This window comes from Octopus bimaculoides, chromosome 11, assembly GCF_001194135.2.
Source record: "Octopus bimaculoides isolate UCB-OBI-ISO-001 chromosome 11, ASM119413v2, whole genome shotgun sequence".
Taxonomy (NCBI): domain Eukaryota; kingdom Metazoa; phylum Mollusca; class Cephalopoda; order Octopoda; family Octopodidae; genus Octopus; species Octopus bimaculoides.
In genome coordinates, this window is record NC_068991.1 from 33,688,483 (window position 1) to 33,708,220 (window position 19,738).

The following is a 19,738-nucleotide window of genomic DNA, read 5'->3' on the forward strand; positions in this document are numbered from 1 at the left end:
ATATATATATATATATAAAAGGTTTAGATTTAGATTAAAAATTGAATATGGTACTTATGTTTAGGCACCAGAATATAGTATAGTATGGTATTATACAAAAACCATTCCAAAAACGAGGTGATCAAAAAATCAAAATAAGCAACACGGATTTTAACGATGATTGCAGTACGCACGTTTCATGCTACTCCATTTATTTAAGTAATGCGAGCATTACATTAAATTGCATCACTCGAATGATTTTCTAACGTACCACCGGCACAAGTGCCAGTAAGGCGACACTAATAACAATCACACTCAAATGGTGCTATTTATGTTCCACTAGCACAGAAGCCAGACAGCTGCTCTGGTAATGATCACGCTTGGATGCTGCTGTTAGTGCTCCACTGGCACAGGTGCCGGTCATCGATTATAGTTTAATTACGATTTTGATTTCACTTGCCCCAACAGGTTTTCGCAAGCAGAGTTTAGTGTCCAATGAAGTAAAGATACGAATAATTGAGCTGGCAACACTTCTGGCAGAGGCCACAGATTATGCTCTCACTTGGCTTGCCGGGTCTTCTCACGCACAGCATATTTCCAAAGGTCCCAGTCACTAGTCATTGCCTCGGTGAGGCCTAAAGTTTGAAGGTCGTGCTTCACCACCTCATCCCAGGTCTTCCTGGATCTACTTCTTCCACAGGTTCCCTCAACCGCTAGGGTGTGGCAATTTTTCACACAGCTATCCTCATCCATTCTTGCCACATAACTATACCAGCGCAACCGTCTCTCTTGCACACCACAACTAATACTTCTTTGGACAAACTTTTCTTTCAAGGTACTTACACTCTGTCAAGTATGCACACTGACATTACACATCCATCAGAGCATACTGGCTTCGTTTCTTGCGAGCTTATGCATGTCCTCAGCAGTCACAGCCCATGTTTCACTGCCATGTAGCATGGCTGTTCGTACACATGTATCATATAGTGTGCCTTTTACTCTGAGCGAGAGGCCCTTTGTCACCAGCAGAGGTAAGAGCTCTCTGAATTTTGCCCAGGCTATTCTTATTCTAGCAGCTACACTTTCAGCGCACCGTCTCCCACTGCTAACTTGGTCACCTAGATAATGGAAGCTATCAACTACGTCTAGTTTTTCTCCCTGGAATGTGGCAGAAGTTGTTTTCGGCACATTTTCAGTGTTTATTGCTCCTGAACATCTGCCACATACAAAAACTAACTTCCTAGTTAGCCTTCCTTTGATATTGCTGCACCTCTTATGTGTCCATAGCTTACACTGGGTGCATCTTATAGAGTTCCTCCTACGCCTTTTCTACAGATTGAGAAGGGCCGTCTACTTTAAGAGGTTTGTGTTTTGTTTACCTTCCTACTTATTAGGACTTTTTTTTTAGCTAGGTTCACTCTAAGGCCCTTCGATTCTAAATCTTGCTTCCACACCTGAAACTTCTCTAGTTCTGTTAGTGACTCAGCAATTAGGGCAAGGTCATCAGCATAGACGAGCTCCCAGGGGCATACTGTCTTGAATTCCTGTTATTGCCTGGAGGACTATGATAAATAGGAGGGGGGCTGAGGACAAAACCTTGGTGGACTCCTACTTCTAATCAGAATTCTTCACTGTATTCGTTGCCAACCCTCACCTTACTGACAGCGTCTCTGTACATGGCTCGCACAGCTCTCACTAACCATTCTTCTATCCCTAGTTTCCTCATTGACCACCAGATAAGGGATCAGGAAACCCTGTCAAAGGCTTTCTCCATGTCAACGAAAGCCAGGTACAGAGGTTTATCTTTGAGTAGGTATTTCTCTTGCAGCTGTTTAACCAGGAATATAGCATCAGTGGTGCTTTTCGCTGGCTCGAACCCAAACTGCATCTCATCTAAATTGACTCTCTCCCTAATTAGTTGGGCTATGACCCTGTCCGTGACTTCCATTACTTGATCCAACAACTTCATACCTGTGTGATTATTTGTATCTAAACGTCACCTTTAACTTTGTAGCAGTTGACTATTGTGCTGCTACACCAGTCATTGGGTATGACTACTTCGTGTATCACCTGATTGACTATACGGGTGACTAGGCTATCGCCGACACTGCCAGATATTTTGAGCCTCTCTGCAGCGATTCTTGATGGGCCGGGGGCTTTCCCTGTCTTCATACTCATAATTGCTTTATCTACCATGGTACTGTCAACTTAGATAGCTGGTCCCTCTGTTGGGTTGACCTTCGGCAGACTCTCTTTCTCCCATTCATTCTCTTTATTGAGCAACCTTTCATAGCGGCGTCTCCAAACCTCTTTCTTTGCAGCCTCGTTTAGTGCAAGTGAACCATTATCCATGCGGACACATTTCTCTCCTACGACATCGCGATTCTCTTTCACACATAGTGATACTGGATCCCCTAAATCACAAATATAGTCCGCTGACCATCCCAATTTGGCTATTGCCTGATTTGTTGCTATAGATAAGTGTGGTCACATATTGTCATTGTGAATGTAGATCATTTTCAGTTCCTTGTTTTGTCTCTTCCTCCTAATGTCTTCTCTAAGCTTTTTGAGTGTCTTGGTGTACTGCTTGCTGTTCACAGTACAACCTATATTCCAAAAAAAATCAAGGAGAATTATGTCCTTGTCATCCCCAAAAAAACAGTTACCATGACTTTCTGTGACAATTGCTAGCTCTTGATCTTCTTAGTCCTTGGAGAAAGGATGTGACTCTATTCCATGAACTGCACCTTCATTTTTGAATCATAAATATACAGCCACATTTCATCTTCTGTCATCATCAAGTCAGAAAAAAATGTGTCTTTATTGGCTTCAAATGCTCCTATCAGATCAGAGCAGATTTCTATCTTTCTGTCCTTCAAATTGGGTGATAACTGCCAAGGTACCCACTTACTGATACCCAAAGTTTTCCATCATTTTTTGCATTGCATTGTGATTATAGCCCAGTTGTGCTCCAAGCTCATTGATTGTGTCTCATCTGTCCATGTGAAATAATTCATCCACTTGCTGGTGATTTATGTCTGACCGCAGTGAATGGTCTGTATGGATTACTCCAAAGCTTTAGCCTTTTGTGGATGTTGTAGCCCTCTTTCATCAAAAACTCCATGATGGCATATTGCTTCCACTAGGAACCATTATTTGCCTGCAATGAAGGACAGGAAGAAAAGTTACTCTACCAACATTTATAGAGTCCATTCTCTAACTGAACAGTCAATTGTTGAACTATAAGATATTTTTCAAGAAAAGGAAGTAGAATATTTTCCAAAAAACCTCATTACTACAAATATACCATCCCATTAGGTGCTGTGTAACTTCATCTTGAAGTGGCTGTTGTTGGAGAATTAATATCACAGTGTCAGGGCATTGAATGCCTTGGATAAAAGAGGGCCGTAAGGCACAATCCATTGTTTCCAGTTACATGCTAACCAATTTTTGTTTCAAAATTTCTATTTTGTGCTGCCTTCCCTTCATATGATGGATGTCTGTTGTCACCTATTTTCATTTCTTTACTAAAATTATTTAGATAATGTTTTCTACACTTTTTTGATCTAAGATATAGTGGGATTGACCTTGCAATTTCATAATTTTCTTTGGTTTTGTGGAGTTTGGAAATTCTGCTTGTCTAATTAGAGTGAATTTTATGTAAAAACCAGATTTAATTATGTGAATAAGGAAGGCTCTTTTTTGCCATTCAGTTATGTACATGTGGCAACAACAGTCAAAATATGCATGATTGTTATAACATCCATCAATTTAGAAGCCTTATGAGGAAATACTCTTGCACTTAAAGCTCTACTTAAGTTTCATTCTATTCAGCATTATAAGTAAAACTTGAAAATATCAGGATGTCCATAATTTTGCACATAATTCATAGTGTCCTCTTTCTTCTCATGCATATATTTTGAGCTTCCTTTAAAACTGGATGTGTGAATACAAAGTTATCCAAGCTCAAACATGTGTAGAATTCTGAACGTAGTCCTTTAAGATGCATTCTTATGTAGCACAACCTTTCTGATTCTATTTTGATATATATATCAACAATGTAGTGATTAAAAAGATGAATTTCATCAATCAATAAACATAATCCACACAGGATACAGTTTCTTTTGAAAGAGATTCCACCAGCTTGTAGCATACAAAAATGGTATCCATCTTCTCAGTTGTTAACAAAAAGCAATGGATATATATTGTAAAACATTGTATACAAAGTGAGTTTCATTTTTGAGTTTGATGGTTATGTCACCTTATTTTAAAACAATATCTTGTTTACCGTGTTCTTCTCATTACATTCAGAGACATTAAACCAATGCATATATTCTTGTTGGTCTTTTGTCAGCATTGATGACAACTTAGAAAATCCAGAAGTATATTCTAAAGCATACTGAAAGCTTCTGACATAAGAATTCTTTTTAGGAAATCTCTCCTGCAAATTTAAAATAAGTTCTGATTTTGTATTTTCTTTTGAATGTCACCTATAAAATATCATCATCATCATCATTTAACATCTGTTGTCCATGCTGACATGGGTTGAACAGTTTGACCACAGCAGGTAAGCTGAGGGGCTGCACCAGACTCCAGTCTGATTTGGCATAGTTTCTATGGCTGGATGCCCTTCCTAACGCCACACACTCTGAGAATATAACGGGTGCTTTTTACGTGCCAGTTGCATGACACCAGTATCTACCATGACTACAATTTCACTCAGCTTGATGGGTCTTCTTCTCAAGCACAGCATATTGCCAAGAGTCTTGGTCATTTGTCATTGCCTCCATAAGGCACAACACATGAAAGGTGCTTTTAACATGCCATCACCATGGGTGCCAGTTATGTGACACCAGCACCGGCTACAACTATGATTTCACTTGGCTTGACGGGTCTTCTCAAGCACGACATATTACCAAAGGTCTTGGTCACTAATCATTACCTCCGTGAGGCCCAATGTTCGAAGGTCATGCTTCACCACCTCGTCCCATGTCTTCCTGGGTTTACCTCTACTACAGGTTCCCTCCACAGTTAGAAGTCAGCTCTTCTTTACCCAGCTGTCCTCATCCATACACATCACATGGCCATACCTGCACAGCCATCTCTCTTGCACACCACATCAGATGCCTCTTGTGCCCAACTTTTCACACCAACATGGAGAAAGCCTTAAACAAAGTCCCCCACTCCCTTATCTGATGGTCAATGTGGAAGCTAGGGGTCAATGAGTTGTTGGTGAGAGCTCTACAAGCCATGTACAGGGGTGCTATTAGGAAGATGAAGGTTAGCAAGAAATTCAGGGTACAAGTAGGTGTTCACCAAGGATCAGTCCTCAGCCCCCTCTTGTTCATCATAGTCCTCCAGGTAATAACAGAGGAATTTAAGTCAGGCTGCCCTTGGGAGCTCCTCTATGCTGATGACCTTGTTCTTATAGCCAAATCACTATCAGAACTAGAGAAGAAATTTCTGACATATAAGCAAGATCTAGAATCAAAGGGCCTTAGAGTTAATCTAGCAAAAACCAAAGTTTTGGTAAGTAGGAAAGCAGACAAATCACAATCTGTAGGAATTCCATGAAATGTACCTCGTGCAAGCTATGGACACATAAGAGGTGCAGCAATATCCAAGGAAGGTTAACTGGGAAAATAGTCTTGTGTGTGGAAGGTACAATAAACACAAAAAATGTACAGAAAACAGACTCCATCAACTGCCAGTGGGGTAAGTTAGAGGTAGTTTATAGCTTCCGTTATCTAGGTGACAAAATTAGTAGTGGAGATGGATGCTCTGAGAGTGTAGCTGCAAAAATAAGAATAGGCTGGGCAAAGTTCGGAGAGTTCCTACTTCCGCTCGCAACAAAGGGCCTCTCGCTCAGAGTGAAAGGCAGACTGTATTATGTCTGTGTGAAAACAGCTATGCTGCATGGCAGTGAAACATGGGCTGTGGCTGCCAAGGACATGCACAAGCTTGAAAGAAATGAAGCTAATATGCTTTGCTGGATGTGCAATGTCAGTGTCAAACATATCTGTAAAAATTGTGATTCTCTATTCTATAAATATGTAAGTGAGCCAGTTCTGTAATATATTTGTCTTTGCACTTTAAAAGTTATAAAACCACTTTCCCTGGTAATTCTTGTCCCAAATGGTGTTATTTGAAAAGCCCAATTGTATTCATGAATGTTTTAGGTAAGTGTTTTGATTCTAAAGTGGTATCTAAAACAAGACTCAAAATTTGGCAACTGAGTTGCCACATTGTCCCACTTTCTAGCACTACTCATTACATATTTTGTGATAAGTAAATGTTGCACCCAGACATTGCATACATTTTCTACAAATTGTCTTTACAAAACTTCTTTTTAAATCTTATTTTTCAGTCTTTTTCACGCTTGCATACTCCATTTATTCTTTCTTCATTTTTTAGCAATCATAAGATTGCTATTTTCTTCATTTTTTGCTATTTCTGTAATTTTCTCCTTTCTCTGCTATCTTATTTCTCTATCTTTATTACTTTCTTGTTGTCTCATCCTTCTCTCATATTCTTTCCTTTTTAGCTGTCTTATTTTTCTATCATTTTCACCTTCTGATAATTTTTACTATTATACACTGTTATTTGATGAATTTTTACTCTTTTCCTTTCATTTTTTACTGTATTGTGACGTTTCTTTTCTCTCACCATTTCTCTTCTACTCATGGTTGTTTATAAGAAAGAAAGCATCATTGTAGCCATTGTTAATTTTACCACAATAAAATACAGCTATGTTCCTTTCTGTAAGTGTTCCACCATTTATGGTGAACAAAAGAAGAATAAAGTTGCTGCTATTTTTGCAATGAACCTAAATTCCTGCATTCTCAATTGAATAATAAGAACATTACTGCCATGTTTTCCATCCCTATTCATGTGTATGATATTCCTGCTTTATGTTATTAGAAATGAAAGAATGAAATTGCCTCCAATTGTTGCATATATACTGGGGGGTTTTTTGTTGTATTTTTCAGAAGTTCAGTAATTATTATCAGGCAGTAGAAAATTATGTTATATGCCACATTAAATTAGTGGAGCCAAAAGACAATTAACTGAAAATGAGAGAATATATTCTAATTATAAACAGAATCTTAATAAATTAGTACTAGAAAGTTCCAGATAAATCCATTGCAAGTCAGCATATAATCTGGTTCCAAGAAGAAATTAAGTATGTATACTTCAAATGTAAGATTTCTTCTTTGAAGATAGAAGCTCGTATCATCTAATGATGGAATCAATTTACAATCATTATTTTGGACCACTGGGTCCCCAGAAACAGCTGTTAGATTTGTAATACTTTCCTGTGTAGATGTAGAGATTCAAAGCTAATAGCACCTGGCTTGAATGTAATGATACCAGTGGATTCATATAAAGCTTGAAGAGTAGCAGAAAGGGCAGGACATGCCCACGTCCATGAGAGGATCCATTATAACCGTTGGAAAAAACATCAACTAAATAATGAAATCAGAGAGAGGTTATCTTCATTACTTAGGAGAATAACCAGAGATGATGATTGAAAGAGAATCCAACAAGATCTAGAAAAGTTGTACAAGAAAGAATTTGAAAAGGTGAAAACATGCCAGGTTAAGAAGTTTATGAAGCTCAAAGGTCAGAGAATGAAGACTGAAGTCCGTCACCCACCTGTGAAAGCAGTAATTAACATAAGTAACCGACATCTCGAAAGCTCTGAAGAAGTGGTACTAAACAAAGGTCTCAATTTTGCAACAACCATCAAGCTCATTCCATACTTGGACATAATAGCCACTATTGAAGAGATAGCCATAAAAATATCAAAAACTCAGGAAGATGAACTAAGTTGGAAAGTGAGACAGGTACTAGAAAAAAACGAAACTTCCCAAACCAAACATCACTAAGGAAGAAAAGTTTGCTATCAAAATACTACAGAATGACAATTCCATCATAATACTTCCAACAGACAAGGGAAATGCTACAGTGGTGATGAACAAGTCTGACTACTCTGAAAAATTGGCAAGTCTCATAAGTGATGGTAGCTACAGCAAAGTAAAGAAAGACCCAACTCTGAAAGCAGAGAGGAAGTTGTCACAGATCTTGACCAAGAACAAGGATCACTTTATACCAATGAATTACAGGCAACTGACTCAACACTAAAGTAAGCTACCACACGTGTACGGTCTTCCTAAGAGTCACAAGGATTCCTAAGATTCCATTAGGAATTCCTAAGATTCCATTAAGACCTACAGTGAGCTGTAGAAGTTCAGCATGTCATCCACTGAGCCACTTCCTTGTGGATATAATCAGTCCATTAGCAGGAAAGTCAACATCATACATGAAGAATTCCATCCACTTCACAGAATTGATCAAGAATATCCCCATTGGATCCAACCTGATGGTGAGTCTAGATGTGATAAGTCTGTTCACCAAAGTCTCAACTGGTGAAGCACTATCGGTGATTCAAGTAAAACTAAAAGAACGCACTAGTATACCAATACTTGATGGAAATGTTGACCTGTGTAGATACTACCTACTTCAGAATGGACACTGATATATATCGACAGGAAGAGGGTTTAGCTATGGGTTTGCCATTATCACCGATAATAGCCAATATATTCATGGAATACTTTGAGAATTTGGCTTTAGGATGAACACCACTAAAACCAACCCTATGGCTGCGATATGTTGATGACACCTTTATACTCTGGCCCCACCAGGAAGATGTCCAAGTACTGTTAGATCATGTGAACTCAATAAAGCCATCCATTCAGTTCACAATGGAAAAGGAAAAAGACAATCAGCTAGCATTCCTGGGTGTATTAATAACACACATCAAGTATGGATCCAATACATCTGTATACCGTAAGCCAGCTTTCACCAGACGATATCTCAACTTCAATTCCCACCATCCATACAGTGTAAAGAGGGGGATTGCTCAGTGCCTAAAACATCAAGCAAAGAATATAAGTAGCGATCCTGATACAGACCATGAAGAAATGATCAAGCTAAGTAACAATCTATTAAGCAACAACTACCCCAAAAGCATACTATCCACTCCAATTAAGAAGAGAAGAGAGGATGAAACCCATAAACTGACCACAGTCTGTCTACCCTATGTGAAAGGCCTTTCCGAAAAGTTACAAAAGATATGCAGCCAGTATAACATCAGGACAGTATTCAAGAGTAATAAAATACTTCACAAATATCTCCTTTGAATAAAACCACCAATAGAAGAGAATATGACCAAAGACTGTGTGTACTCCATCTCATGCAGCTGTGAAACATGCTGCCCCTCAAAATAAGGGTAGAGAGACATCGTAAACCTGTGACATGAGGAGATATTGATAAATCGGGTATAGCTGATCATGTATGTAAAAACGGAGACCACCTACCCCTGTGGGATGAAGTTAAAATAGTAGACAGAGAACACCACTGGAAAATAGGAAAACTAAAAGAGGCAGCACATATACTAGGACATAATAACCTCCTAAGCAGACTGAGTGCAGATATGAATAGCATATTAGAACCAGTATTAGGGAAGGATAGGAAAATATTAGATTTATAACCCCTAAAATTCACTCCATAATTGCCCATGGGCATATGGCACAGTGGTTAAGAGCGTGGGCTACTAACTCCAAGATTCCAAGTTCGATTCCAGGCAGTGACCTGAATAATAATAATAATAATAATAATAATATTGAAAAATACCTTAGGAATGAGAACCCAGATTTGAAATTTACCCCAGGACACCTGAAGAAGGCTGGAGAGTATATCAGCTGAAACATTGTGTTAAGAAACAAGATGAGGATAAATATCCGACAAATGTAAATAATGTACATAATTCCTCATCTCTCAAATATAGAACTGTTTTAATATTCTTTGTAACTTGCTTATCCTTACATTTACTCCTCCATCCACTCAAGTTTAAACTGCTTGAGTACTACTAAGTGTATTCGATACAGAGAATATCTAATTCTCATCGATAAACTATATATATATACACACACACACATACATACAAGGGGTGTTCATTAAAGATTTCCCCTGACCCACTTCCCAAGGACTGAGATAAGCGAAACTTGGCTTAATTATTAGTCCTTCTCTATATAGCCACCACCAGTGGCGATACACTTCTCCCATTGCCTTATTCAGATGTGAAGACCTTGTCTGTAGAAGTCAGTAGGTTGCATATCTGGAAATAAGTTCATCATCATCCGAAAAGTGCTTCCCCTTCAAAAAAGATTTTTGGTTGGAAAGAGGTGTAAGTTAGATGGTGCAAGGTTGGGAGAGTAAGGAGGATGAGGAAGGATTTCATAGCTGCAGGAGTGTGCTTTCATCTGGGCAACATGTGCATTGTGAACTGGGGCATGTCTTGGAGGAGGCAGACTCCTTTGGTCAGCATGCCATGCCTCTCTGCTTTGATGGCATCCTGCAATTTTTGCAGCAGAGAAGCATAATATGCTCTGTTAATTGTGGTGCCCTTTGCCAGAAAATTCATCATCACTACTCCATGCTGGTCCCAAAAGACTGAGCACCACCTTACCTGCTGAGGGTTGGTGAGGTATCATGCTTGCATTGCTTCAACTGGACTTCAGTCTCAGGATCATAGTGATGGACCCATGTTTCATCCTGTGTGATAAATCTGCTGAAAAAGTCTTCCTCATTTTCTTGGCACATTGCCAAAAGAACCTGGGAGCAATTGACTTGTTCCTGCTCCTGAAAAGGTGTGAGCATCCAGGTAATCCATCGTGCAGACAACTTCCACATGTGCAAATGGTTGTGAATGTTTTTTTTTCCACATACCCTACACTTATCTTCACTTCTTGGGCTAGTTGCCAAATAGTTTGGCAGCTTCCACTTTATGGATGGTGTCGTCATCAATGGCGGAATGTGGTCAGCCAGGAATAGGAGCAGTTTTCTCCAATGTCCAACCACATTTGAACTGGTGATACCAGTGCTTGACTATGTTGTATGATGGTGCATCATCACCATAAACTTCTTTCATCTCATCAAAAGTCTCTTTTGGTGTACAACCTTTCAAGTATAAGAACCTGATCACTGATCTGCTTTCAGCTGCCTCCATTATAACACCTTAGTCCATTTCAGCAGCCATAGAAGACAAATGAATACTAGTGGAAAGCTGAAATTTACAAGGTGACATGTAGAGACATGTTTGATGATACTTGTACAAGTTCCGTTTCCGGAAGTGGGTCAAGGGAAATCTTTAAAGAACACCCCTCATATATAGTTCTAGAAAATTAAACCATGGCAAATGAGTTTCAAAAGAATCTTTCTCACAGAATCTCCCAGATCAAATGCTCATATTTTTTTTACATTTACATTCAGATAAAGCAGGCAATGTATATGCTATTTTAATCAAAAATATAGCTACTAAGGTTGTAAATATGAATTATAAAAAAAAAAGCTAGAAAAAATTATCTATAAAATACAAATGATAAGGGTTATAAATTAGACACTGAATTCACTTTAGCTGGTAGAACAGAGCCCTTTAAGCCTAAGATCCCTCATTTAAATGTTGAAGACCATAGAAGCACATTCTGTTGTGTCTGGGGAGAGTCATTTTCTTATCGTGCCTTAAAATTTAACACAATCACCGTTAAAATTTCCACTTATTATTTTTATTTTCCTAAAATTTTCGTTGCGTCTTGCAACCTTTTCAATAGTCTTGACTCTCAAATCTTGCAAACCAAATCCAAAAACGAAACATATAAGCACAGTTTAGAGGAAAATCCATTACTCGTACTAGTGAGGGGATTCTAGATAATATAGTACCAAAATGAAAAATTCTATAAAACTATTTCTTTTGGATAGCTCTGGTGAAGTGATATAGTGTTTTGTTAGGTTACTATACAAGCAAAAAATTCCATTCTTGTAGTTTGATATAAGTAGCTATTATTCATCCATATTGCCTTTACTTTTGAATAAGGTACTTATGAGGGGGTACCCCAAAGAAACTGGAATTTTGCAATGTTATTTTATTCACTTACTTTTACATGTTTACACTTTTATTGCTTTCAAAGTACTCTCCATTTGAAGCAATCCATCAATCCAGACATGTTTTCCACTGTTTGAAGCAGTTCTGGAACTCTTGTAAAGTGATGCCTTTTAATGCCGCCATCATTTTTTCTTCACCTCTTCCACATCTGCAAAACGTTTTCCATTAAGGACTTTTTTCATTCAGGGGAACAAAAAAAAAAGTCGCACGGAGCAAGATCAGGTGAACAAGGAGAGTGGGTAAGCAGAGTCATGCCATTTTTTGTCAAAAACTGTCTCACACTCAAGATAGTGTGTGCAGGTGCATTGTCATGATGAAACCACCACTTTCCACAGGTCAGGGTGTTTTCAGCTTAACACATTTCACAAATACTTCAGAACTTCCAAGTAAAATGTCTGGTTAACAGTTTGACCAGGAGGAACAAATTTTGTGTGGACAATTCCTTTCACATTGATGAAACAAATCATCATCATCTTGACATTAGACTTCATTTGACATGCTTTTTTGGGGGTGTGATGACATTGAATGTTTCCATTGACTTAATTGCTGCTTCATTTCTGGGTCATAGCCATAGCACCAGCTTTCATCACCAGTGATCACCTTCGAAAAACGGTCCAGATCAACTTCCAACTGTTCTTTCAGTACACAACACACATTCAATTATGACAGCTCTTGATCTTCCATGAACAAGTGAGGCACAAATTTTGCTGCAACTCTTTTTCATTTGCAACTCCTCACTCAAAACTCATTGGCAGGAGCTCCAGGACACACCAGTCACACAAGTTCATCAAATGTTTGGCAATGATCCTCCAAGATCATTTCATGAATTTTCGTGATGTTTGCATTCATTCAGGAGGTTGATGGTCACCCTGAACAAGGTTGGTCTTCAAGTTCATAGGGGCCATTCCTAAAGCAAGAAAACCATTTGTAAACTTGTGTTTTGCTCAAGGCAACATCCTTGTAAGCTATCTGAAGCATGACAACTGTTTTGGCCGCTGTTTTCCCCAGCAGAAAACAGAATTTCACAAAAGTAGTAAAGGTGGCGAGCTGGCAGAAACGTTAGCACGCCTGGCGAAATGCTTTGCGGTATTTTGTCTGCCGCTACATTCTGAGTTCAAATTCTGCCAAGGTCGACTTTGCCTTTCATCCTTTCGGGGTCGATAAATTAAGTACCAGTTACTCACTGGGATTGATACAATTGACTTAATCTCTTTGTCTGTCCATGTTTGTCCCCTCTATGTTTAGCGCCTTGTGGGCAATAAAGAAATAAGAAAACAGAATTTCACAAAAGCAGACTGTTCTTTCGTTTCAGCCATTGCAAAAATCAACAAAAAAGGAAGAAGCACTGTAAAACAATAACACACAACATGGCAAAATGACCTCACTTGCCACTGCCAGTTAGCGGATTGATCCCTGAGGGTTTCATAAAGTGGCTTCTAGCAGTGGAAGTCTGAACTACAACTGGCTTTCCCCACAGAGAATGTTTCCAGTTGCTTTTGGATACCTCCTCGTATTTTTACTAGCTTAACAGATAAAGATATGGTCATAATTTTAGCATCTAGAAACACATTGATCTTATTCCAAGACTATTATTGTACTAGAAAATCCAGAACTAATAATTTTGATACTGAATCCTACAATTCAGCTTAGATAGCTGATTTAGTAAGCCTATTCCTCGAACATAAATTTTTTAAAATTTCAGACACTTAGGCAGAGGATTGTACTGTGATGTGTCTCTTTTCACAACTATTAATTTCTCTACCTCTGACTTAGAACAACTTTAAAAAATCCCTTCATTAATTCTTTAGGGATTATAATCTTTTGATAAGAATATAAAAATTGTTGATTTCCTTGATGGCCTTCTGGCCTTTTTTATCCTTTTCTAATGAACCTCTATAGTACACAAGTAAGAAATTTAATCATCTTAAATCAATAATAGTTTCATTAGAAATAATAGCTCAATAAGAACTTTTAATCTCTCAGCTAACGAAAAGAATTTTAATGACAATGCATCCTATTATAATGAAGTGTAGGTGAGATGTGGTTATCATGAGAAAGTAACACGTATCTCTGGCATTAAACTAAGGCTCCAGCTTAATCAAACTCTCCCTACCAATACAGTTTCTTAGGTAAAACTTAGAAATACCAAGAAAACTACAGGTAATCTCTATAATTCAAAATTTCCAACTATAAAGAGCTACACATTTAATAGAAGTTTCATTAACATACCTAAACAAGTGAGTGAACAACCATTAGCAAAATTTGGTAGATGGGGAATATGAATAAGTTAAGAAAAATTTACATTCTAGTGGAATCAAAAGAAAGAAATATTTTCTTAGATATAAAATACATCAAACTATTCTATAACAATTAGTTAATTAATAATTCATGAAGAAATATGTTATCCCTTATAACTGGTATGGCATCATTGTAACAAGGGCAGATGGTCTGCTCTACTGGTTGGTAATTACTACTGGTTGGCCTTAAAGTAGTTTAGAGAATACTAACATAATTAGTACAACATAGAGTTAAAGGATTTGTGTCAGGATATGAGATCATCAGTGCTGTACTTCTAGTGAAACAATTCAGTAATAGAAGTTTTTAGTGAAGAATAAGCTGCTTGATCAGTTGAAATGAAGAAGGCAGCTTCTCATATGCATTATTTCTGAGAATACTAGGTACTGATAAATGGCCCGCGTGAGCTTTTCAAGATGTGTATTAGGTCTTTATCAGCAAGGTTAAAATTGTTAGAAAGTTGAGTAAAGGTAGCTACTCCCCATCTCCAAACTGCTCATTATAATTCTTAAGGCAATAATGTCTCAGTTCATGACTTGATGTCCTTGAGAATATTTATATGCTGATATTTCTTATTGTAAATCTAGCCAAGAGCTGCAGAAAAAAGTTTCAAAACAGTTTAAGATTTCAATATGCTGCTAATTAGTAACAGATGGCACAAAATAAACGGATACTCAAAAGAAGTCGGATTTCTAGCAAGATTACCAAAGAACCCAAACTTTACATGTACTAGATGCATAGGAGTATTTAACCATAAGTCTATCTGTAAAATGGAGTCCACAAACTATTCTGAACTATGAATACCACTAATTCTTTCCAAAGGTTAGCTGTCAAAACATATACAACATAATCTGACTACCATCTTGCATATTTGTCTGTCTAAATATTCATCATGCTCCCAGACTAGGTTTTTAGTTAACTGTGTACATACTAAAGAGGAGTTGACTAGAAGCATTAAACAAATGCACAATTGGTACTTGATTTTCCATGCCCTTGCTAAATGTACTTAAATTTTGTAAAATTTGTATTTTGACGAAATTCCACATTAAATTTTTTTAATTTTTTTACAGAGGTGGAAATGTGTATATGTCACCAAATACTGTCGTATTAACAAAAATTACAGAGAATATTGGTAAGTGTTTGTAAAATAAAAGAAAACATTAAATTTCTAGGTTTAAGGACTGGCTTTTAGCTATCATGCGTCTGTTTATCAGTTTTCTAACTAAACCATAAGTTATAGGATTTAAAGTATGTTGGTCATCATTTTAATGATGCTATGATTGTGAAATTTGGTTCTTACACTGAGCAGGCTGAGTTGGTTTATAGAATATGTTTGATTAGTTATTACCAAACTTCTGTATGGTGCTAATGACTATAAGGTGCAGGTGAACTTGAAGGAAGCACTTGTGTTCTCAAGGTATACAGCAATAACAAAGTAATTCTCTCTCTTTATTGCATGGTCTGACATGATTTAAAAAGTCCTGATTGTTATTTACCTGTGTCTTGGGTAGACAATATTAACTAGGTATGCAAAAAGAAGATACTAAACTATGATGCTCCTAGAAAATTGTGTAAGGTACAAGAATGGTAATGTGCTTTGATTTCAGTAAGGGGAATTACTGTGAAATTGAAACTAGTTCTGCTATGTGCTTCTTAGCTGATATTGAATTTGGGAAGAACAGTAGGGCTGTGATTCATGAACTAAAGAAGGAAGTAGAAAATGCTTCATTATAGATATGGCAGGTTATATGTAGGAAAAAAAAATCAAAGCTGTTAGCAAAGAACAAATCTTCAGCAAACAGTAAAACAAAATAGTTGTTGCATGATTGGAGTTGTTATAGTCGCACCTAGTTTTGTGTGGTAGCTTCATGGATAATGGAGGGGAAAAGCATGCTACAGTTTAGACCAAATGAACTTGGATATTCTCTGATAGCATCAGTCCTGTTCAGCACTGTTAGATTGAGCAACACTGTTGGAAGGTACTGAAATCATTGTGGTTGACAACTGAGGAAAGAAGTGATCCACAGTACAAGTTGTAGGTAAAATATTGTTTTGATAAATTTAATTTCCTATCACCTCACTTACTGCTTCCATATGAATATTGGTGTTATCTAGGCATAATTTCTTTCTAGCTTATTTCCTCTGTATTAATGGCTCTCCATTTTTTTGTAGCTGTAGTTTCACAAATGCTACAAATATATGCTTTTTTGAATAATTTATCAAATTCACCCTACTTTCTAATCTATCCTCCTTCCTGACTCACTTCTATCTTTCTCACCTTGCCCCTCCCCACACACTATATTTACCATCAACTGCATGTCTACTCTTGTTCATCACTCACTGCATTCACCTCTACTCCCATCTCCAACCACCCATTACTCTTCTCCTTCCCTCCTTGATCCACAATCCATATTCTCTTTTATACTCCTTGCTTGTACTTTGAGAGTTGACTCTGGCACCTTTTCACTACCATCTTTATCTTCTTTCCAGCTATTCCCATCTGTCAATATATAATGCAGGGTAGCCATTTTTTCTTTTTCTTTTTAATCTTGTCTTGCAATTTACTTGGTAACCTCAATAGTGCTTTTTTCATACCACCGTTAGGACAGAATGAAAAGGGTTGGCATTAGGAAGGCCATCCAGCTATAGAAACCATACCAAAGCTAACATTGAAACTTGATGCAGTCCTGTAGCTCACCAGATCCTGTCTAACCATCCAACACATACCAATATTGAAAATGGATGTTAAACGAGGATGGTGATGACAACGACATCTAGCATACATATAAATATATGTATTTCTTTCACATGAAGATGCCTTTTTTATATGCTTCCTATTTTCTTTCACCAGTAGAAGGTCATTATTTTTATCTTTTTATTCTTACAGTAGCTTAATATTTGAAGGGATAAGTTTTTTTATAATGGTGGAACATGAAATGGTAATGTTTGCTAGGTTTGTAATATCTACCTTGTAGTACTCTAACCTTACTTGCAGCATGATACATGTATTATACATGATCTATACCTAATTCTTGCATTTTACATTGCCTGTAATCACTTGCTGGTCGTCTTAGCTTCCTTATACTTAACTCTTTCTATCACAAAGAAGTTTGGAATTGGACATGCTTGGAAGCTTCTACAGCTAATAACTTACTTTTCAAGAGCTGCCACATATGTTTGAAAATGAAAAAGCAGGTTCAAAGATCTCAGAGTGAATATAATCAAACTAATTCAGCAAGAGGAATCATCAAAGCTCTACATTAAGAGAAAACTCATTTTTATTATGCAAGGGGATATTAAGTATTCTAATAGTGTGCTCATAATGTACTATAGTAGCCAGCAGTACAAGAGCTATGAACTGAAAGTTATGAATTTCTCAGACAGGAGATGAGGCTAAAGATAGTATATTGACAAGATTTTGAAATAGATTGGTCAAAAATTTTCCATATTTATTCCAAATTTAAGGGTGTTCTTCTCTCTCTCTCCCTACCTTAAATTTGATGATTCATGATTGTGAAATTTGAACAAAGAATGTCAAAAGCAATTTGATTGGTAGGTTAAATACAGATAAACGCATCAGCTAGTTATGCAGTAAAGATGAATTCGTGAGTATGAATATGAAATGCTAATTGCTAATGCAAGCTAGTGAAAAGAGATATGAAGATATAGTAGAAAAGAAAACTTGAAATGAAGTAGTTACTTAATACTCAGAAGATTAGACCCTATAAATGAGGATTCAAGAATAAATTTTATTGGTGGTATTCTATACATATTTTTTGTCAACATAGTCAATGAATGTTAAAACATTGATTATAAATGTAGTAAACTTATTTTTTTTCTTCTCTGTCCAGAGTTCTCACAGTGCTGTTAAAGATCAACTTCACTCACCAGTGCATAAGGATAAGGATAAACCATCCTTCTTGAGCCCAATGGGCTTATAATGGCCAGTTTCCTGGTTTCTGTGACATATATACCTTTGTCCCCTGGATGGGACACCAGTCCATTGCTGGATTACTCAGTTTTTCCAGTAGGCTGAAGGAATGTGATGTGAAGTGTTTTACTCAAGAACAGAACACATTGCTTGTTAAAACCACAGTCTTATGATCATGCAGCCAACATCCTAACCATGTAGTCACATGCCTCCACCTTGCCAGTACATACTAAATTTAATTGATTTAAATTCCAGGGCTGTCTCCTTTGCATTTCTTAACCAGAAAATACTAAGTGTAATTTTAATTAATTAGCAACCTCTTAACTATTTTCAATTATAGTTGCATGAAATTGTTTTGTAAATTCAATGTTTTAAAGCTTCATTTATGACTTTATTTATAACTATTTTTTTTTATCTATTTCAGCTCAACAGATTGAAGTTCCAACTGTACCAGTGGCTAGTATCAACCTTGATACTAAGACAGTTGTTGTTAATGCTAAATTATAGAGCCTGTTACTGTTTTGTTTTCTTCTCAGTGGTAATAGAAACACTGACAACTATATGATATCAAAAAGATTTCTTTTTATATTTCAAATAATTTTCCCTTTTTATGGCTTCCTTTGTTATATACATGGATTACTTCTAGATGATGGATATTTAAATAATATTTAAAACAGTTTCTCATTGTATTTGTTATTTTTTGCATATTTCAACATTTATATAAAACAAATCTTTTTAATATATATTTTCTTTTCTGTTAAAATAACTTCAAGAAAGTATTTTACATGTCAAAATAGTTTTATAGAATGAATAAATATATTCATTATCTTATAAATTTATTGAATATTAGAGTAGGTTCTAAAGTAAATACTCCATCATAAATACTGAAAACTCATGGTCAGCAAAAATTGAGTGTCCTTGACCCAGTTTTCTAAGCTATGAATATGAACCATATAAATGAAGTGGCAGTCCTGTATAATTAATAAATGTTTCATTATCTTATTGGGCTTTAAGTTACTTAGCACATTTTGGAGATTGTCCCTCTTCAGAAAAGGGTTTTAGTACTGATGTTATGAAAAGAAAAAATAAACAAATAAGGGCAATGAAGAAGAAAATGCTCAAATGAAGCTTGTTCTATATGGTAGCTGGTGTGTGTGTTTGTGTGTACAAAGTGCAACACAGCAGAATATTAATGACTCAGAACATACATTTTCAAGGCAATTCCATAATGATTACATAAAACTGATTTTGGCTTGTGCAAGAGAAATATATAAATTAATTTTATGTAGGCGCAGGAGTGGCTGTGAGGTAAGTAGCTTGCTTACCAACCACATGGTTCCGGGTTCACCTTGGGCAAGTGTCTTCCACTATAGCTTCAGGCCGACCAAAGCCTTGTGAGTAGATTTAGTAGACAGAAACTGAAAGAAGCCTGTCGTATATATGTATATATATATATATATATATATATATATATATGTGTGTGTGTGTGTGTGTGTGTGTGTTTGTTTCTGTGTTTGTCCCCCCCCCCC

The 19,738-nt window shown here is 36.8% G+C and overlaps 1 protein-coding gene across 1 annotated transcript in view; it reads left to right on the forward strand.

Annotated features, from left to right (window-relative positions):
• The window catches only part of LOC106872642 (dihydroxyacetone phosphate acyltransferase), a gene marked incomplete at its 5' end in the record, with an annotated part of 215,486 nt that extends 196,598 nt beyond the window's left edge, over nucleotides 1-18,888 (forward strand). The window contains 2 exons of the mRNA XM_052971966.1: nucleotides 15,349-15,410; nucleotides 18,634-18,888. Of these exons, the coding sequence (XP_052827926.1) occupies nucleotides 15,349-15,410; nucleotides 18,634-18,716 (145 nt within the window). The remainder of the gene's footprint in view (nucleotides 1-15,348; nucleotides 15,411-18,633) is intronic.
• Nucleotides 18,889-19,738: the final 850 nt, after the last annotated feature.